Below are 22,260 nucleotides of genomic sequence, written 5' to 3'. Positions count from 1 at the left end.
ACAAGTAAATAACTTTTCCTTATTCACTTTCTCCACACCACTCATGATTTTATATACCTCTATCATATCCCACCTTTTCCAAGCTGAAGAGTCCTAGCCTCTTTAATCTCTCCTCATATGGGACCCGTTCCAAACCCCTAATCATTTTAGTTGCCCTTCTCTGAACCATTTCTAATGCCAGTATATCTTTTTTTGAGATGAGGAGACCACATTTGTATGCAGTATTCAAGATGTGGGCATACCACGGATTTATAGAAGGGCAATAAGATATTCTCAGTCTTATTCGCTATCCCTTTTTGAATGATTCCTAACATCCTGTTTGCTTTTTTGACTGCCGCTGCATACTGCGCGAACATCTTCACTATCCACCATGACTTCAAGATATATTTCCTGATTAGTTGTAGCTAAATTAGCCCCCATCATTATTGTATGTATAGTTAGGGTTATTTTTTCCAATGTGCTTTTCTTTACATTTATCCACATTAAATTTCATTTGCCATTTTGTTGCCCAATCATTTAGTTTTGTGAGATCTTTTTGAAGTTCTTCACAGTCTGCTTTGGTCTTAACTATCTTGAGCAGTTTAGTAACATCTGCAAACTTTGCCACCTCACTGTTTACCCCTTTCTCCAAATCATTTATGAATAAGTGGAATAAGATTGGTCCTAGGACTCACCCTTGGGGAACATCACTAGTTACCCCTCTCCATTCTGAAAATTTACCATTTATTCCGACCCTTTGTTCCCTGACTTTTAACCAGTTCTCAGTTCATGAAAGGATCTTCCCTCTTATCCCATGACAACTTAATTTACATAAGAGCCTTGTCAATGGCTTTCTGGGATCTTGTCAATGGCTTTCTGGAAATCTAAGTACACCATGTTCACTGGATCCCCCTTGTCCACAGGTTTGTTGACCCCTTCAAAGAACTCTAATAGATTAGTAAGATGGTATCTGTAAAGGGAAATCCTATGTTGACTTTTGCCCAACAATTTATGTTCTTCTATGCGTCTGACAATTTTATTCTTTACTATTGTTTCAACTAATTTGCCCAGTACTGACGTTAGACTTACTGGTCTGTAATTGCCAGGATCACCTCTAGAGTCCTTTTTAAATATTGGCATTACATTAGATATCTTCCAGAAGCTGATTTGAAGGACAGGTTACAAACCATAGTTAATAGTTCCGCAGTTTCACATTTAAGTTCTTTCAAAACTCTTGGGTAAATGCCATCTGGTCCCGGTGACCTGTTACTGTTAAGTTTATCAATTAATTCCAAAACCTCCTCTAGTGACAGTTCAATGTGTGACAATTCCTCAGATTTGTCACCTACAATGGACGGCTCAGGTTTGGGAATCTCCCCAACATCCTCAGCCGTGAAGACTGAAGCAAAGAATTAATTTAGTTTCTCCGCAATGACTTTAAGTGCTCCTTTTGTAACTCGATCGTCCAGGGGCCCCACTGGTTGTTTCGCAGGCTTCCTGCGTCTGATGTACTTTTTTGTTATTACCTTTTGAGTTTTTGGCTAGCTGTTCTTCAAACTCCATTTTGGCTTTTCTTATTACATTTTTACACTTACTTTGGCAGTGTTTATGCTCCTTTCTATCTACCTCACTAAGCTCTGACTTCCACTTTTTAAAAGATGCCTTATTTGCAATTTTATTTTAAAGAAACCAGTCAAGAGTGTCTGGCAACGTTTATGTTTTAGAAAGCCATGTTACTTATTGCCCATGAGTCCAATAACCTCTAACTGTTTAGTAATTTGATGGTAATCTTGGTTTGGGGGGGGGATCCATTTTACTTCCCCCACTCACACGCTCCCCCCACCAGCCCCACTTTGCCCCCCCACTCGCAGAATCCTCCAGGGATCCCCACAGCGCCCCCTCCTCGCCCGAGGCAGAACTGACCGATACGGGGGCGCTGATCCGCCCCAGCAGAAGACACTCCGACCGCTCTCGCGCTCACCTAACCGCCGGCCGCAGACTATCTCTCCGCCGGCTTCCACCACCTTCCGCTTCCGCAGGGTTCTACGCATGCGCGCACGGATGGCGGTTGGCGGAGTAGGGACACGCTCAGCGCAGTGGCCAACCGCACCGAGGGCGGGCGCGTACCGTGCTCTCTGCTGAGTGCGTTCTACTCCCGCCCCGCCCCGCCCCGCCCCGCGCGCGTTCCCTTCGGCCGCCCGCCCTTCGCTGGCCTCAGCTGCAGCAGACCCGGGCGTGGCAGCTGGAGCAGGGCACAAGAGTGGCGTGATATTTGCGGCAAACCCCTGTGATAAATATCAGAGTCAGACTTTCCACTCCCAGCGTTGCCAACCCCGAGCATTCCAAAGGCCTCCCCAAAATAATGAGACTGGCTTAAAAAAAATCACAAGATTCAGACAAATAATAAAGTTGGGTTTCTTTTTAATTTGCTTTCTGTCTTTTGAGCCACTTGGGTATGTTCAGGTGGCAGTTTAAATCTTTTCTCTGCAAATGTGAGGACTATAAACTAACCCATTTGAAATGAAAGCTGAGGTTTTCATGTAATCACTTGACTCCAGGAGTTGAGGCTTTAAGAATGTGAGACCTTTAAAATCATGAGGAGCAGGAATAGTCTTACTTCAGGCTTGCTGTACATGCACTCCCACATGAAAGAAATGTCCTCTTTCTCTCTTGAATACCTCTGCTTGTATTCATCGCATTCCTCTTGTGGGAGGAGTGGAGAAATGTGTTTATTCATGGACAACAAAGAATATCTTTTTTAATTGTCATGATAGACACATTACAGATATGATTGATAAATAAGATCTGCTACTTAAGGTAGAACAGAAAAAAGTTTTAACCAACATTTGAATTAATAACACATACCAATTCACACTGGTGATTCTATATTCATCTTCTCTCTGGCTTCCATATTAAGTTTGCTCAGGTTACAGGTTTAAAGATTAATATTCCAACTACCAGCATTCTTGATGTGGAAAATAAGCTTGTTGTTGATGATGTAATACACTAAGCATACATTCATGTTGCAAACAAATAGCGAGACATGGTTCTTTCCCCAAAAACATACAGTTTAAGACCCTGAGCTTACAGTTGACTCTAGTGCAGACCCCAGTTGAAGACAGCAAGCCTCTGGTCTGGGCTGGCACAGGGGTCCACAGGGCAATCAGTGGAGGAACAGGGTCTAACTCATTCAAATGCAGCGTGCAAGATATGTGCTGTGTGTTGTATTGGCGTCTTACATCAGCAGCAGTAATAATGATTCTGCAAAAAGAACAGGAGTACTTGTGGCACCTTAGAGACTAACAAATTTATTAGAGCATAAGCTTTCGTGGGCTACAGCCCACTTCTTCCGATGCTTATAGCATCCTTAGTCTCTAAGGTGCCACAAGTACTCCTGTTCTTTTTGCGGATACAGACTAACACGGCTGCTACTATGAAACCTGGAATAATGATTCTGTGATTCCAATAGCTGACAATTTCCTTTATGGTGCATAAGAAAGAATAGAACTTAACTTGCTCTTCAACAGTTATCTTGGTTCTGGAGTGCAAACAGGCACACAAACATGATTTTTTTAATAAGACAAGCAAAGTAAGACATTTTTATATTGTCACTTTTCTGATGACTTTAGAATGGGCTTTACTCACAAAAAATGGGGCAAAGAGGGAAATAGAAGAACCTGAAGAGACCTCTTTTGTCCAGATTTTGCTGAAATGCTATTTCCCTAATACTGATTTAAATCTTAAATTGATCCTCCCCCCACATTAAACGTCAGTAGTACCTTGAAATGTGTATACATTCCCAAATTAAAAAATAAGCTAAGTCTGTATCTCTCCCTTTGCCTCCACAAAGTCACTCTCTGTGATTTTACAGTGAGATGGCGCCACCATGGATAAACTCAGTGCCTCAATCTATATCTCTGGCCAGCATATTGGGCTTAATGAATTGAACAAAGGATTCCCTTATGAGACTGGGAGAGGAAATTTTTATTTTTAAAAGTTAATTCTGTCCAGAGATGGATTAGTGATGGCTAATTGCCACAGGCAGCTCGTAATGGACAGCAGTTTCAGCATTCCCATCTGGGAATCATGCCTTGAACACCCATAGCTGATGCACATGCATGATCTTTTGGCTATCTAGAGTCATCCCCATCTGTTTGAGTGGCAGGATTCCCAATCTAAATTGGTCTTATTCTTGCCCTAAAGCACAGATCCCACATAAAAATAGATGAATGGGCAGCCTGAAGAATAATAGAATGACCATCTCTTTTACAGGAAGCTCTTCTTTAACAACACTAAACATTGAGGACACATACCTCTTTAAACCTGATCATAGTTGTTGTCATGTATATGCCAAAAAGAGAATATCTGAGAAGTAAAGATGAATTAGAATTCAGAAGGATTTCAAGCTTTCATCAAGACTTTATTGCAAGATAAGGTGACCACTCATCCTAATTTGCTCAAGATTGTCGGTCATATTGTTCAGGATATTTTCTAATGTACCAAGTCAATGTTGCTCTGATGTAAGCATGTATGTTCTTAGCTGGGATTAGGGGTTATATGGTGACCCAATGCAGCCTATTTCAATGACAGTGGAAACATTAACCAGCAGCCTGTACATTTCTGTAAAACCAGGCAATACTGAAAAGGATCTGATTTACGGTACAACACGGGGGTGAATAGAGGATGGGCACATGTGTGAAAGAGCCTACAAAGCTGGCTATGAAAAATAGCCTCATGGCAAAAGGCCAATATGTAAGGCACTTCCATGTACAACAGACATGGCGGAGAGTTCATGACAGCTGCATAACGACCCAAGGACAGAAAAGGAGAAAGAGGATTTGGGGAATAAAAATGCAAGACAAATGGAGACATTCTCTCTGCTGGGGAAAAAAAGGCTGGCTGAAGTTAGGGAAAATACATACGAGATAATGGCAAAAAGATTTTCCCTTTTCCTGAGCAAACACTGGAGTATTGTTCTAGTCTGAAAATGACTATGTAAAATGCCCCCTTCTTACTCAATAGTTCTGCTTTCTCTTCCATCAGCTCTGCTAATTTTATTTACTAAAATAAGTTTTTACTAAGATTTGTTCATTTTAGTCCTGCAGAACAAACACAGCTCTTTGGGAGAGTGAGCTGTAGTGTATTCTGGCTTGCTCATCAGCAGAACTGTAACTAAATTCTAGTTGCAGAATCTTTGGCTGGCGATGCATGAACCAGAAAGAACCCAGCCTAATTTTCCATTTCCGAATTGAATTTTCAGGGATCAGAGTTAGAAACACACCCTCTATCCCACTCCCGATGTTTTTACCTGAAAACTAAACAGATATGCTGTGTATGTCATTGAGAAACAATAAATAGATATGGAACCCCCTTTTTACATAGTCTCTAAAGTGGAGCTGTACCTTAAAGTAATATTGGCTTTGTTGCACACATCTTTCCCTGCCCGTTTGGAACTGTGCAGCAGACCAGCATGGATTAGTTCATCAGTAATGTATTTTGCAATGATTATGGAAAAACCTGCAAAGCAGAAACAGCTCATTTCTGTAGTTTCAGAATATTGCACAGTAGTGCAGAACCCTTCTTGGAGTTCCCTAATGTCTGTGTTGTGGTGTTGCTGTTGTTATTTATAAATTACCACAGGAGCCACCAGCTGTCATCATAAAATTTTTATTGGCACTCTGTAAATATTAAATCAGCATGCTAAAATTATGCCATGTGCAGTGGCAGCTGATGCTCTCTTATGGAGGTCATATGCAAGAGAGAGGATTGCATTATGACTCCCATGATTCTTACTGCCTACAAGTCCTCTGCTTCATGAGGATAGATTCCAATATTAAATCTAGGCCCAGTCATACCCCAATGATCCTTGTGCAGAATGGACTCTGTGCACCGAAATCACTCCCTTCGCAAGGACAGGGAAATCTGCTGCATTTAAGCACCATCCTCCTCTTCCTGGATTCTGCTAAATTCTGATTGAAATTCTGTGTTACCAGCCCCTTTCCTGGTTGCTTTGCAAACTTTGTTAACATATAGCTCAGTGGTTTGAGGATTGGCCTGCTAAACCCAGGGTTGTGAGTTCAATCCTTGAGGGGGCCATTTAGGGATCTGGGGCAAAAATCTGTCTGGGGATTGGTCCTGCTTTGAGCAGGGGGTTGGACTAGATGATCTCCTGAGGACCCTTCCAACCCTGATGGTCTATGATTAGACTGGTAGCCAAATTCCTCATGACACAAAGTGCCATGTTCTGAATTCACATTCTTGATGCACCAAGGAGGCTTTCATTTGTGACATCAGATGCTAGAAATGGGGCTTGACATTTTCATGGGCATGAAGACCTGTTGGTCACCATGGCATGTGATGTCACGATGTCATACATTGAGATATGGATGATGATTTTATTTTAACAGTGGAGACGTTGAAGGTGAAGAAAAGAAAGGAGCCCGTAGAATTCTCCCTCTCTCTGACCCAGGAGCTAGGGGTTATGGGGAAGACGAGAGGAAATACCCCTGGGATGGAATGTACAGAACTTTGGCTGCCTGATGGAGAAAATATGAAAGCCTGCTGACCTTTGGAATCTGGAGAAGGAGGGCTATGCCAGGCCAGTGGAAAGCCTGGAGTTTGGGTGGTTAATTTCCAGCAGGGTTCAAAGGCAATTCAGGGAGATATTGCTAGTTGGGCTCTAACTAAGTACAGATGAGCCTATTAAACCCAAACACTTTCACCTAGGAGAATGGGGTAAGTTTGAACAGTGTGCTAGTTCATATTTTGTCTTTACCTGTTACAATCCAAGCTAATGACAAAATGTAAGAACTTTGCAGCAGGGTTTCTCTCTTTCTATGTATGTATAGCACCTAGCACAATTGAGCTTCAAACTCAGGTGGTGCCCTGAGCTGTTATTGCAAGGAATGCTGCTGGAGACTTTTGTTAAATTGAAGTCAATTTTGGTCCAACCAGAACACATACAGTAACCACCACCCTGGAGAAAATGATCTTGTATTCAAATGTGACCGTCTGCTATCCTTTCTCTTTCATTATGCTGCCTCTCATCCTGCAGCTGCCGCTCTTCCTCCGAGCAGCCAGGTTGGAAAGGTATTGGTGTTAGCTGATGTTACAATGGTTCTGCATCAGTAGATGGTTTGTTATCATGACAATGCATTGTTAAAAGAACCTAAATAAGAGCAAATACAAAGCCAGCACAAAATACTGCATGCAACATCGGATTTCATTAGCTTTGTAGTAGGCAAGGCAGAATTTAGGTATCAATATAATTTTGTGAGAAAAGAGGATTATGGGCTAGTGTTTGACATAACACTGTTGTTAATGCATTTGATTATTAAATTCTCAACTAAGAAAATAGTCTCTATATAAGATAGTGTTTTCCTAAAGGCAATTAAAATAACCAGACCCTCCACTCATTTATTTATTTTTAGGTATGTTGTCCACAGTTCAAATGGTCACAAATTAAAATAGAATGGAGAACTTCTGAAATATTTACAAATTTCAAATATGACTCAATGGAAGTTGCTAAGGGCTCTTTATGACCATGTACACTTGTCCTCTTTCATAGAGCAAAGTCCCGTTAGCATCTGGGCATAACTTGCTCTTAATATAGAATTTTTAAAGACTCTGAAATCTGATCCAATTAACACATTCTTGATATTGCAGAATATAGTGCTAATTACATGCAACTGACCTCTGCTGGGTTAATTAAACATTCACCCAAAAAACTATAGCACTAATCTAATTAGCAGTTACTACAGCTGTCATTATCTCTTTGCACCTACTTTTAAGTGGTGCAAATTCACACCAAGGACCCAATCCTGAAAACTCTCCACATGCTGAACTCCCTTTGACTTCAATGGTACTTTTGCACACAGAGGACTTGCAAGATTGGGATGTAGGCACTTCACTCTATGGCCCAACAAGTACAGTGCACATCCTCAGTATTGCTAACCCAAAAGTTACATTAAAATATCATGAGTCGGGCCACACAAAATCATAAGTTGGAGAAAAAAATTGGGGTTCTTTTTATTTTCCTTCTTGTTTTTGAGCCTTTAAGGTACACTGGAGTCACATCTTCTTGATTTTTCTTTATCCAGGAGGGCTAGACACTTTTTAAAAAAAAATGAAAGCTGAGATTCTCATATATCCACAAGACTCCAGGAGCTGGGGCTTTAAGAGAAAATACTAATTACTGTCAGATTCACAATAACATTGTGAGAGTTAACGACACTGTAACAATGGCTTGATGACATTCTCTGTTTTCTCATAATTTTGCCTGACAGTGGGGGAGAAGGTTGGGAACACTGATGTTTTGTTTATTTTGAGGGAATAACTTTTTCCCCTGAACTTTTAAAATGAACACTAATGAGAGTTGCACAGCTACAATGTTGCAAGGCAAGTTAAAGGGGTGCAGAAGTGTTCCCTGATCACCAAAAAACTGGGAATTTACTCTTTGCTTAGGTCTCCCACATGTATACAGTGTGTGGAGTAATGAAAAAACAGGGCTGGGGATAGAAGGCATAGTCGGGCACTCAGAGAGAACATGGGAAACCATAAAATACAGCTACCTGGGAAGCAGAGGGGAGTCTTCTGAGGAGACAAAGCCTATATACCCAGTACTATTTCATGTTATCGAAAAAACATTTCTTCCTTTTGTTATAACCTGTGCCAAATGAAGCACTGGAGAAAACACTTGTGGTGAGAGACTTAATGGCAGATTGCTGGCTCACTCTCCCAGCTTACGCCTTGACAAAGTTGGTCACCAGTATAAAACTCAGATGTAAAGTGTAAAATAAAATGTTATTAGGAACAATGCTTTTTAAACAGAGATCATGAACCTTGATCACTCTATATATTGCTAGTTAGAACTATACCATATAATTGGTCCATTCATGGTTGGCCTGACACCATTTATACATTAGAGTCACTGGTGCAAAAGGAGAGGGAGGAAAGATTTGCATCTGGTAGACACTTTTTTTTAAATTATGATCTAGGTAAGCTGCCTCTTTAAAAGCAGATTCATATATACAGGAGGATAATGACACACTAATTATATGGCTGAATGTATTATGCACAAACTATTGCTACTATTCAGATCCAGGATCAGCAATTGAGAGGTCATTCAAACACAATTTTTAGTAAACATGTATTCATAAGAGCTGTAGTCCAAGGATATGTTATTTATTTTTTTTAAAGATAAGATTTACAATGGCAGTGCAGTATGTGTGCAAATAAACTCACTAGTACAGAGTGGTGATTGGCTGAATTACTTCTGATTTCCAGCTCCCATCATCCAAAAGTGAGCTGTTGGCAAGGCAGCAGCAGGGGGTCTGATCAGAGGGTCTAGGAATAATACAGGAACAGACTGCCTGGTGCTCCCAAGGGAGTCAGGAAGGGTTGGAAATTGGATGAAATCTAGGGTTCTGGAAAGCAGCTAGAGGAACGGCTGGCTGGCTGGTGAGCCAGGGTTGCAAGAAGCAGCAGGAAGGAGAAGAGAAGCCAGAAGTTGGGCTAAGAGCCATGGGTGCTGAGTGAGCCAGGACTAGAATCAGGTCTGGTCTACATGGGATAGTTTTACTAGTTTTACAGGCATAGTATACTGCTATAGTCCCTGGGACAGACAGTGGTGTAAGAGTGGCTTTTTGGTTTTGCTTGAACCCCTTCACAAGCAACATAAATGAAAATTTAAAAAGTAATTCATATCAGAGTAACTGTGTCCATAGGGGGTTATACCTGTGTAACTATCAGTTTAAATTGACACCTTAGGTTATACCAAAAAACCTTCTCCCTTATAGACAAGGCTTCAATCTCGTGGTTCCTACAGAACAGCACTGGTGCCTATCCCAAGACAGCTACCACCTCATTATTTGTTTGCTTCTTTAATGATTGACCATTTCATTGATTTTCAGCAAAACAAGAATACACAGCTGGAGTGCAAAACATTTCAGTAAGAGTAGGAGAAAGTTATCAAACACAATTAGTCAATATCCATATCACATGTAAAGATTATTGGGTCCTGTGGCAATGTCCTTTTATTGAACATAATACTCAGAAGATATAGTCAAAGTATTTTCAAATTACTGGAGTTCATTACGTCTGTTGCAGATGATTTTCCCCAGAGCTATCAAGTCCAGTAGTCCAAGGTACCAATTCTCCCATCCTGGTGGAATAACAGCTTTCCATCACTGCAGGATAACTGACTATCCACAAAGCCCAAACTAGCCACCTCTCTTGTTGGTCAGTTAGCTCTAGAAATGTAAGGAACATTCCCAGCAGTAACAGCAAGGATGGCTAACACAGAGACACATAGGGAATAAAAATTATTCAGGCGTATGCCTCCTACTTACAAGGTTTTTATTAAGGGCCTGATTTTGGCTCACTACAGTTTTACATTGGCGTCATTCCACTGACTTCAATAGCATTACTTCTGATTGATATCAGTGTGAGATCAGAATCAGACCCTAAATGCTTTACAGAATGAGTCACAGTTATTTTATTCAAGTTATTTTACAAAAAAGTTGGTTATAAATGTCAGATTCATTTACTTTGCAAAAATAGCAGAACAATTAATCCCAACTTTCATAAATATTGTATTTTGCTCCTGCAAATTCATAACATTTTGTAAGTCACCTTTCATTGAGTGGGGTATCCCTTCCACTTATTCATATAGCAAGTGAACATATTCAAATAATCACATTGCAGGGAAAGATCCTGTAAATTACCCCCATAGAGATGACTATAAAGTACACACAGCAACATTCCATTCCTCCTTGTCACATTAGCGTCTATTTTGCACAGTACTGTAACTCAATTTTAAGAAACATCTTTGATCATTTAAAGTTGATTCTGGTAGCCTTATTCACCTGAATCATACCTTACTCTGTTGACTGTCCCATTTCAAGGTACTACTGAACATGAATGAGGGCAGCAAAACCAATCTCTAAATGAGTATTTAATCTATCTCACTCCCACCCAGTTATTGAGCTGTCTTCAGCATCACCAGAAAGTCCTCCAGTGCAAACATGTCGGCAGCTAGGCAACTGCTTTATACTTTTTAATATTTTAAAATACTCTATTGTTGGTAGTATTTGTTACACAAAGATTCTTTCTTCTCATGTAATAGTAATAATATATAGGACCTGATTCTCTTCTTACACTGGTGTAAATCAGGATTGACTCCTTAGAAGTCAATGGAATTACATGTCACCTTCAACCCTGTTTATGCTATGGATATTTCTCAAAGATTTCCCACCATTGCTAATGGTGGCTCACCTCCACCAGTGTTAGCAATACTGGGAATACATGTTATAGATGAGGTCACCAATTGCTGCGAGCATTTTAAATAAAGTTGCTCAGAAAATGCCAGTTGTTCTTTAAGGGAAACTTTTGTTCATCAAAAAACCAGACAATTTTGACCAAAATGAAATTCTTGAGCAATATTTTTTGTTTAGGTTGAAAAGTCCCTCTTCAATGAAAAAACAAAAACAAAAACGCATCAATTAAAATAATTAGACTAGCTCTAACTTTAAGTTGCATTGTTGCTTAGACTTCGGCTTTGTCTTCAGTGCAAAAAAAGAAAATATGTGGTTTTACATTGAGATAGCTAACTCAAGATCACCATGTCAGTGTAAAATGCTAGTGGAGACAAGGCACTGTAGTTTTACCGCAATGCAGCCATGTGAGGGTTGACCTTGACTAGCTACACAACAGTAATAACTACCTATGCTGTTACTCCACTATTACATTGAGTTAGCTATCTCAATGTAAAAAACACACCTCTTTTTGCAGAGAAAAGTCTGGCTCTGAGCAGGTCTAATCAACATGGTGTTTAAAACAGTGGTGACAGCTTTTGGCTCGTATATGCTCGGGATCTCAACTTCGCTGACACCAATGGAACTGACCCAGTGTAGCAAGGAGGAGACATTTTGAAGAGATTAGACTTCCACACCATGCTCCCCCCTCCCTCTCTTTCACACAGAGAAACATCTTATACATTTCAGGTAACGTTATACATGATGTAAAGAGATAATCTACATCTTCACACGGATGCTAATGATTATGGGGCTTAAAGGTACTTTTGAGCAGGTTAATTGTGCTCATATACATTTGAATGCAAGTCTGAATGTAGGGGTCCTATATCAGAATCTTTAATCTTCTGAATCTCACACTTGCAATCCTCCACAATCATGACCACCTTAACGACGGTGACAGACCTGGTGCAGTTCAGCTCCAAGCGTTTCATGGTGAACTTGGTAGGCAAGCAGTGGGAACAAAAGGTGTAAAGACGATCTTCTGGGCCAGGGACGTGAAAGGAACTACACTTCCCAAAGCACAAGTTGTTCTGCACCACCACCTTTTCACAGTTCTCATGCACAATACTCTGAAACAGCGAACAGGTTGCAGTTACTACATAGCATTGGCATTGTAAACACTTGTTGGCCCTATCCTCCTTTCTTTGCACATTCAAAACTCCCATGGACTTTGCTGGAAGATGTAGACACAAAAATAATGGAAGATTGGGCTTATACAACTAATATATAAGTTTCTTCTCTTACTGTTAGTTACTGTAGTAGTCACACCATTTACAAATTATTTTAAGTAGCAAAAGAATTAGTTACCTAGTGAGTTTCCCACTTACTTGGACAGTGTTACTATAATATATAACTTGACATTTATGTGTATCATATTTGGTTCAAAGGGCCTTTATGTTTGAAAAATCACGACCAAGTTTGAATCACGTCTGTAATATTAAGCACTGGTCTATGCTGGAAGTTATAACTTCTTTGACTAGAGATTTTTTTTAACCAACATAGTTATAAGCCCTAGTGTGGATGCAATTATATCAATATAAAGATGCCTTATACCAGGATAGCTATTCCGCATCCCAGACTTGAATCAACTAACCTGATATAAGCACTTTTATACTGGCGTAACTTTGTCCACAGAAGAGAGAGGTTAATGCTTTAACAATAACAGTATAGTTAAAGTGGTACAATCTTCTAGTATAGACAAGGCTTTACTCCTCATTTTTGTAGAGCAGGTCAAGAATTTGAGTTTAGCCATAAAACCACAAACAAACCCCTGAATAACTGCACTGAGACTGATTGTATAAATAAACTTACTATTCTTCCTAGTATCAGGGGGTAGCCGTGTTAGTCTGTATCTACAAAAACAACAAGGAGTCTGGTGGCACCTTAAAGACTAACAGATTTATTTGGGCATAAGCTTTCGTGAGTAAAAACCTCACTTCTTCCTGCTATTCAAGCTAAATCAGGACATATGGTTTGTGTTTGATTACAGATAAAAAATAACCCCTCCTGCTCATTGTATATTGATTACATTGGTTCCCAGACCTGTGCTCAACAATGTGACTCGTTGAACTAAGCAAAAGTTTTTTTCAGTACTATTGGATGTCTATGAAGTGGTCTTGCTGCTAGCAAGTGGAATTGACCTGTATTTCCTTAGTCAGGGATTACAGATGACACAAGAGAGTGAAGTTTGTGAAGTCAGAATGATGGGAGCAAATACTGCTATTGGGTCTCTTGCCTGAGACCTGTTCTTACCTGAGAAAAAGGCAGCGTCCTGCAGGTCTCCTGGTACATATCGTTGGTCTTGATTGGCAGAACAACCTCCTCAGAAGCTGAATTTTTTTTAAACATGAAATGGTCCCAGAATTTTTTAGCATCTTTCCTGTAGGGGGGCTCAGCTTCCTTCTTGTTGACTGAGTGTGAAGGTAGGAAGCGTCTCATGCTTTCAGAATGGGAGGTCTCTTTAGGTGCAGTCCAGCTTCCCAGATCTCGGTGCACATCAAGCTCTACATATGGAAGGATAAATCTGGATGATTTTTTTTCTCCCTGCTTCCGGCTCTCTGTGGCTGCTACAAATAAACTCGGTTCTTCTAGGATTTCTTCATAGTCCATGGGATCTTGCACCAGCAACTTAGTAGGGCCCTCTCTTTCAAGCAAATCTTTATCTTGATAGGAAAGGTGCTGAATTCTCCTCTTGTTCCTTTGCAGCTTTCCACCTTGTCCTGTTGCTCCAAGACCTGAGATCACGAGCAGATGAAGCAGCAGCAGAAACATACTAATCTTACTTGTGTGGACTTTTAATTTAAATGTCCTGCAGTTTCAGGTGAGAGAAGGAAGCGGCATGTAGTCTGCTAGCTTTATAAAGGAACTGAAGTCATTCTGTGGATGCTGTGGGGGCAGGGGCTACAAAGGGGAGGACCCAGGGTAACCAGTTAAACTCATTTACTGTAGATTATAATTATGATAAGGGAATTTCTGTTAATTCAACCCATCTTTTACTCCTGGATGCGTGTATTAGAAGTTCCTATCTAAACCTAGTTCCCCGGGGGGGGTGATTAGTTGGGAAAAAATGTTTGGATAAGTTGTTTAGCTGTAGTCTGGAAATGTGGAAAAGTTCCTGAATGTTTATTAGCTCATTCAACATGTCCTTTATATTTTTTCACATACCCCCACCCACCATCACAGCAGAATCAAAAAGGGATGTCCTATTGTGATGAAACATCAGAGAAAGCAAGGGCAATAAAACAATTTCAAAACATGAAGATAGATTTGTAGACTTACATAGAGATACCGGCCCACATTTTCAAAAGAGATCCCTAATTTACATGCTTCACGTTTTCAGATCTATCAATTAATTTTGGGTGCCTTTGATATTAAGGTACCCTATCTAGGACTTAATTTTTTGACTTGAATTAGATTTTAGCTTCTCAGAATCTATGGAAAATCAGGCCCCACGTATCTCAAGCTGGGCAACCAAAAATGGAGGCACCTGAATTTAGTGCACACTTCTGAAAATTTGGCCCTCAGAGACTTGTTGAAGCTCAAATAGTGAATCACTGGCTTGGGTGAGAACTACATCTTGTGAATTTTCCACCATATCACCCTGTCTCTCTTGTGTAAGGGAAAAATAACGTGTTTGTACATGAATAAAATGGACACACTTTTAACAAAACTGTATTAACAATTAATTCATTAAATAGCAATATGATACAATATATCTGTTCATACACATTCACACCTCCACATTCAGAATAGCTGTTCAAAGATGTGACATGCAATTCCCGTAGAGCCTAGTCCTTCAGCACATAGTCCAAAATCTGGCAAAACTCCCATTGACAATTAAGCCATATAAATCTGGATAATGTTTGATTAATAAAGCAGAAAGTGTGGTACCACCAACTCCCAAGAATGCTGTTCTAGGCTTATGTCATATATGCCTTTTAACTGTTCCATCTGAAAACTGTTTTGCCTCTAACAATTTATACATTAGATTGGATTATAAACAATATTCAGATAGCCCCAGTTTAAGAAACCACTGCTGTTAGCTTCATGGTGTTACATAAATAATAAATTGTGCTAACAGCTTTCTTAATCAAGATGTTGCCAATCTATAGGTATGTTGGAAATATCTGTCAAGGACAATTTTTTTCTCACTTTTGAAGCTTGCATAAAAGAGTTGCCAAAAGGCATGAGAGAGATTAGAACCATGCAGGTTTTAGTTTAAATTGTGCACCTATAGATCCCAGGTTAGATCAATATAACAGAAAACTCTCCTCAAACTATAACACCTATTATTTTTTGAAGATGAATACCAATACTTGCCATTTTAGTACTAGTATTTAGTGACTACACATCCTTGATTCCACTTGAATATCAATAAGCTGTTAGACTGGCTTAAATCAAGGTGCTGCCAATCTGAAGATTAGTGTTAAAGACCTAGTTGATCTATGATAAATGAATGTCATTATTTGTCTTTCACCTCAGAGGGCTTAGTTTATTGCCCTCTAATTGGACTAAACCTATTGCCCTGCAAAGTTCTTGTGAGACACCGACTTGCAGCATTTATTGTTGCTATGCATGTGCATTACAACACCACTAGTGCAAAGATATTTGAGATTTAGACCTTATCTTCACCATAAGGTTAACCTGAATTATAATTCAAGTGTTGCCCTAAACTTGCGTCCCATCACACACAAAAACCTGTAACTCAAGCATGGTGGTGATTCCAACTTGAGTTGGCCAGTCCATCAGGGTATTTAGGCTTCAGCTTAAACCACAGACCACCATAAGATATGCCTCCAGAAGTCTTAGTGCCACACACGAATGAGTGACGTGCCAGTGTGGCCATGGCAGTTCACGTGCTAAATCACAGTGCAGCCACTCTCACTTGAGCTGGGCTAACTCAAGACGGGTAACTCAAGTGTAGAAAACTTAAGTTAACTGTTCAGTAAAGGAATACCCTAAACGCAAGGTCTTAAATCTAATTTCCTATTTTTAGTGTCTAATAACTTTAACCAATATAATGTACTAAAATTTCTCTTATCTAGTGCAAGTTAAATAATAACCATTATAAATTATTTAACACATTTTCTGACATTAAAAAAGTCAATTATATTTTAAGATTATTCATTTAGCTACAGGACTGGACTGATAACTAGACAGATTTATTTGTATCTTGGCCAACACACCAGGTATTGAAACAGGAGACAAAAAGGAGTTTTCACCAGCAAAGCTATTTTCCACTTGCTTTGTTTAAGCTGGAATAGCCCTAAAACAGATTTAAAATTTCAAACTTTCGCCATGATCTTGAAAACACAATTCTATGCAAATGCATAGTCCCATTGCCTAAAGACACTCACATGCAAGTTTGTAGGAGAGTGAGAGAGAGAGAGAGAGAAAGAGAGAGAGAGAGAGCGCGCTTGCTTGTGTGTGCCCTGATCCAGCTCCCCTTGAAGTCAACAGAAAGACTGTCAGCAAAGAACATACACATGAGCAAAAGCAAAGTATTGCATACATGCTGTGCATTATGCCGTTTTATTATTACAATTATTTATAGTTCAGTAGCACCTAGAGGTTAGGGGCAAAGCTGGGGAAAACACCCAGGTTACCTGAGTTCCAGGCCAGTGCCCCAGCCATTGGATCATGCTGCCTCTCTGCAAATACAATGCAGGGGTCTATACTCAGCCCTTATTTCCTCCAGATCCTCCCTGCATAAGGCAAGATAACTTTCCCCAGCAAACTCTGAATAGAATCTTTGGTAATAATACAAAATATTTACAAATCCACTTCTTGAGACAAAAAATAACTATCTGCAATGGATACTGGACTAGGGAGACTGTCATCATAACCCAGTAAAGCAACTGTCACATTCCTACAAAATGCAGTGTAGCAATATATATACACAACTATATTTGTTCTGCTTCAGTATTTGGGTAAGGAGTATTTTTGCTCCATTTTAGATGTTAAATTTTGTGGGCTCAATACCGTGCTCAAATTCGAACAGACTTTCACCCCATAGTAGCATTTTATTTTTGAGTACACCGCTTTCACTTGAACTAGTCACCATTAATGCTTTCTAATCTTTTAAAGCACAGAGATCTACAGATGACAAGTGAATGTAAATGCTAAGTATCATTATTCATTTGCTTTAGATTGTTCAGTCATCATGGACATAAACTGAGTAATTAGTTTAATTGTCAATTGATACCTAAATATAGTTCTTAGGCAATGGTGGAATTATTTTCCTTCTGTTGAGCTAAATAGGGTCATTATAGTATAAATTATGAACAACCCTTTAAACTTCTATCCAGAGAAAACTTTTAAAGAACCCATTTAAAGACCTCAGAATTAATTAATTACTACTTTACAGTACATTCCCCAATTATTATACATTCCAAAGAAAACTCTTTTTCTTAAGTTTATTGAGTTTTTAAAAAGGCAGAAAGAGTCACATACATTCCTTTCATAGCACAGTTACAATAACTAACCTAATAGGCTTGTGAGTGATATAACAAGACAAAAAATATGATGGCTTTTACATCTTAAAATGTATATACATCACCTATTTCCATTGCAGTGAGGTTCTTAAATTTTTTTTGCTAATTTGTATAGCAGAATTTCATCCACATCTTTATAATGTTTTTCTCTGTATGCTCATCCCAACAGGAATAAAACCAGCATTCCAAGCTGATGCCAAAATTTAGATGCCTAAGTTTGAAAAGGTTGCCCTCTACGTACAATAAAATTGCAGTGTTAAATGTGTTGGTCCTTTAGCCTTACCATACAGTAAAAAACCCCAATAACATGGGAAAATCTACACAGAAATATTCATTTGAGAATGAAATAAGAAGCCCAAATACAGAACACAATTTTTAAGTAGAGAATCCTAAAAAATGAAAGAGGGAGAGAAGGGGGCAGGGACAACAAAAATAATTAGGAAAGAAGTTTGAAGATGTTTGGAATCAATATTTTTATCAAATAAAACGTATTAGGTCAATTTTGTGATTAAACATTTCTGAGGTAAAGAATGAAAATAGTAAAAAGTAGCATAACCTTGGTATTGCACCTATTTTAGTCCTGTGCAGCATGCAAATATACATGACTTGTTGGAACAAGTTGCTTTTGAGAAGCAACTGGTGTGGTAGAAAGAGGTAATTGCTCTGAACGCCTCAGTAAGCTTGGGTTGTACAGAATTCACCCGATGTTTTTAGCAACAGAAGTATTACTTATATTTTCTGCTTGATATTAATAAAGGGAGCAGAGTGAAGATCAACATGGACATCTTGGGATTGCTGATGCAATAAGGATCAATGAGATGCATGGCTAGTTCTAAGCATCCCAGCTTGTTAGACTCTAGGGGATTTCCACATACATATGATAGCATCTCCTGAGTAATACATGGAGGCAGAATCCATGTATCATTTAACTGAGAATCTAACTCATCCCAAACCCAGTATGGAGCTGGAAACCACACTACATGGTTGGTTGATTGCTCTGGCTTGCTGTGAGGTGGAAATGAAGAGGGAAAATCAAGATATCTGGAATATCTGAGAGACATTAGAATCTTGAAAGAATCCCCCTTCTTCCTGAAATACATGAAAGATGAGAGAGAGCAGTGGAAATTCTCTAAACAGTCTGAAAAGACACCTGGAAGATATTTCCAGCACAATCTAAGCCTCTGTAAGAAGATGATGGTAAGACTTCTTATATCTATAGGTTTATTTATAGCAAAAGGTATATTGTGTTATTGGTAACAGCATTAATAATAATTAATCATTGGAACAACTTACCGAGGGACGTGGTGGATTCGCCATCACTTGCAATCTTCAAGTCAAGACAATGTTTTGCTTTTTAAAGATATGCTAATAGCTCAGTTCTGGGCTTGATGTAGGAATGCCTGGGTGAGTTTCTGTGGCCTGCATTATGCAGGCAGCTAGACTAGATGATCACTGGGCCCTTCTGGCCTTAAACATCTATGAATCTATAAATCAGTTTTTAATTGTGATTTTTAAAACTGAAAGCATGCCTTTATCTCACTTTTCTCTTTCTTATATCTGTTGGCAACGCCTGTGTCCTTCTTTGGATTTATTTCCTAAAATAGAATATTCTAGTGCTCGTCTGCTTAAAAAACAGACGCAGCCAAATATTCATGAGTGATTCTACAATAACAACCCAATGTATGCACCCAAAAGAGGTAGAAACATTAAAGGAAAACAGATTTCAGTAGCTGTATACAGTATACAACAGATGTATTGTGCTTACTACTTATAAACACGTTTTTAATATGCTCATCACCACAGTCTCTGTCACAGGAAGAAAGCTTTTAAATACTTGGGTATTTAAGAGACAAGTCCACAGCTATCACATAGGATTTATTTTTATTAGTATACAGCACATATTTAGGTATAACAGTAAATATAATGCATGTAACATGCTATTTTTGGTACAAATATTAGATTAGCACCAGTCTAGTGATTTAAATAAGGTAGAACCACAGTGTTGATAGGACTATACACATAATTCTCTCTAGTATTTAGAAAGAATGAATGCAAATCAAAATGTAAATAAACTCCTCAGTTGTAGTGCCCACTAGAGGGAACTGGAACATTCTCTTCTGGATTTCTGTTTCCAAATTAGTTTAAAAAAAGGCAAATTTGATCTGTATAATGTTAATTATACATTTATTAACACAAATTCAAAAAAAATAGGCTCTTGCTTGAGGAATACATTATATTTTTTTTCACTGAACTTTTTTGCACATTTTTTATATTTGTGAAAGGTGCTGGGTGGATAGTCCTGGTGAATTAAGTCCTCTTTTTATTCACAGAATAAGTGCAGCCTGGAGGGACTACATCAGTAAGTGAATGTATAAGTTCATTCTCCATGCCCATTCAGTTTTTGAGCTTTCTGTTGGACTCTCAGAACTTCTGATAGCAAAGTTTGTCCTCTGATACCTGAACAACCCCACCCACCATAATCTTTAACAGAGTCAAATCCACAAGGCACTGAGGTCAATGAAAACAATTTCGGTGACTTCAGTGGGCTTTGGATCAGGCCCATAGTTCATTGAACATCCCTGAGATGGCGACTTTCTGTCACTACTGACATGGAAATGTATTCAAACCAATGACTTACATGGAAGCATATTATATCCCTCTAACTAACAATCCCTTGAGCCATCCAGTGCTCTCATTGACCTGGTTTGGATTCATTACATTCTTTGAACCTCAGTATCCTTGCCAGAAATACAAAAGCTGTTCAAATTCTATCCTTGAATTTAAGGAAAGATCAAAGAGAATTCAGATATTATGAAATTATTTAAATCAGGGGTCGGCAACCTTTCAGAAGTGGAGTGCTGAGTCTTCATTTATTGCGTGCCAGTAATACATTTTAACATTTTTTAGAAGGTCTCTCTATAAGTCTATATATTATATAACCAAACTACTGTTATATATAAAGTAAACAAGGTTTTCAAAATGTTTCAGAAGCTTTATTTAAAATTAAATTAAAATGCAGATCTTATCAGTTTAGTGAGATCCTTGCCCTTGCTTTTCCTTGCTGAGTTTTCCAATGTCTGGCACGTATTTGGATACTTTAAGCTGCACACAGGCTTCTGAGTGATCAGTTGTTAACCGGCTGGCAGCAGGTCAGTGGCTGGAACCCCAGATTGGCAGCTGAGGTGAGTGGAGCTGGCTGCTGGTAGGGCTGAGCAGGGCCAGAGGCCTGGACCCTGTCTGGTAGGGGGCCTGTGCTGGAACTCTAACTGGAAGCAAGGTGAGTGGGGCTGCGGAGGGGACCCAGGCTGGCAAGGGGCCAGCAGCCAGAACCCCAGAGCAGCGACTGAGCAGCTCAGCCCGCCGCTGCTCTGGGGTTCCGGCCGCCGGCTCCTGCCAGCCAGGGTCTCAGCCCGCTGCCAGCCTGGGGTTCCTTCACCCAGGCCAGCAGCGGGCGCTGAGTGGGGCCGGCAGTGGGACCCCGGCTGGCAAGGGGCCAGCAGCAGGAAACCCCAGAGCGGCGGCAGGCTGAGCGGCTCAGCCCGCCCCTGCTCTGGGGTTTCGGCCGCTGGCTCCTGCTAGCTGGGGTCTCAGCTCGCTGTCAGCCTGGGGTTCCTTCACCCAGGCCAGCAGCGGGCCCTGAGTGGGACCGGCGGCGGGACCTCAGCTGGCAAAGGGCCAGCAGTGGGAACCCCAGAGCGGGGGCGGGCTCAGCCCGCCGTCATGTGCCATCAAAAATCGGCTCGCTTGCCAAAGGCTGCCAACCCCTGATTTAAATGGTTCTTATATCTAAACATTCACAATACCTTGGAAATAAGATTTTTAGCTGTATTATTGTATAGAAAAAAGAATCTAGCGAGGCTATTAAGCATATGCAGTTTGCATTTTTGTTGATGGAACTATCTTAAATCCTCTTCAATTACTTTAAGGCTGGTTTAAATGAGAGTGACACACACATAGGGCTAAATCCTTCCCTGCTCATACTCAAGCACAACTCCCTTTGAGATCACTGGGGATTTTGCCTGTACAGTTATGCTGAAATCCAACTCTCCCAACACAAAGCCTCAAGATTAGCAGAGGGAACTAAGTGGGGTGGGTGATGGAATTTACAGATAAGAACACGTACAAAACCACAGAAAAGGAAGCAAGGCTGCTGCACAGTCTTCTGCACAGTTACTGCCATCTGTATTGCTATCCCTCTGTTCTCCCAAGGTGGCAATAGGTGATTAGATTTGGTCATGCATGGCCTGCTTTGGCCTGGCCCCAACAGCCCCATCCATGTTGGCCTATTCCAAACTGGCACAGAGACCCCTCTGCAGAGTTCTGGGGGTGCTGATGCCCTCTGTGAGGTCACTCCATCCATTCCCCTTCCCTCCACACAGTCACACTGGGGAGCTTAAATGATGCAGAAGGTTGTGTAGGCCTTTCACAGTTGAGTGACTTACACCCTCATTGTACTGCAGTATTGCTCACCTCTG

General features: G+C 40.1%; 2 protein-coding genes across 7 annotated transcripts in view; both read right to left on the bottom strand.

Annotated features, from left to right (window-relative positions):
* The window catches only part of ZDHHC21 (zinc finger DHHC-type palmitoyltransferase 21), a 75,290-nt gene extending 73,194 nt beyond the window's left edge, over positions 1 to 2,096 (bottom strand). The window contains exon 1 of one of the 6 annotated variants that reach the window (XM_065549546.1): positions 1,961 to 2,096. The gene's annotated coding sequence lies outside the window, so the exon portion shown is untranslated. The other 5 variants (XM_065549545.1, XM_005295171.5, XM_005295169.5 and 2 more) reach the window with 5 other exon arrangements.
* A 7,751-nt stretch (positions 2,097 to 9,847) lies between these two features.
* Positions 9,848 to 19,526, bottom strand: CER1 (cerberus 1, DAN family BMP antagonist). Its single transcript, XM_005295167.4, has 2 exons — positions 13,545 to 19,526; positions 9,848 to 12,361 (listed from the first exon to the last, which is right to left on the bottom strand). The coding sequence occupies exons 1-2, from the start codon at positions 14,061 to 14,063 to the stop codon at positions 12,068 to 12,070; spliced, it is 813 nt and encodes a 270-aa protein (XP_005295224.2). The 5' UTR covers positions 14,064 to 19,526; the 3' UTR covers positions 9,848 to 12,067.
* Between the last annotated feature and the right edge of the window lie 2,734 nt (positions 19,527 to 22,260).

Source organism: Chrysemys picta, chromosome 6, assembly GCF_011386835.1.
Source record: "Chrysemys picta bellii isolate R12L10 chromosome 6, ASM1138683v2, whole genome shotgun sequence".
NCBI classification, from domain to species: Eukaryota; Metazoa; Chordata; order Testudines; family Emydidae; genus Chrysemys; species Chrysemys picta.
The sequence above is the reverse complement of the archived record's forward strand: the minus strand, read 5'-3'. Positions and strand labels throughout refer to the sequence as shown.

Coding starts and splice junctions, on each gene's coding strand:
- CER1 (XM_005295167.4), bottom strand. CDS start 14,063: ATGTTTCTGCTGCTGCTTCATCTGCTCGTGATCTCAGGTCTTGGAGCA. Junction 12,362..13,544: donor GGACGCTGCCTTTTTCTCAG/GTAAGAACAGGT, acceptor TCGCTGTTTCAG/AGTATTGTGCATGAGAACTG.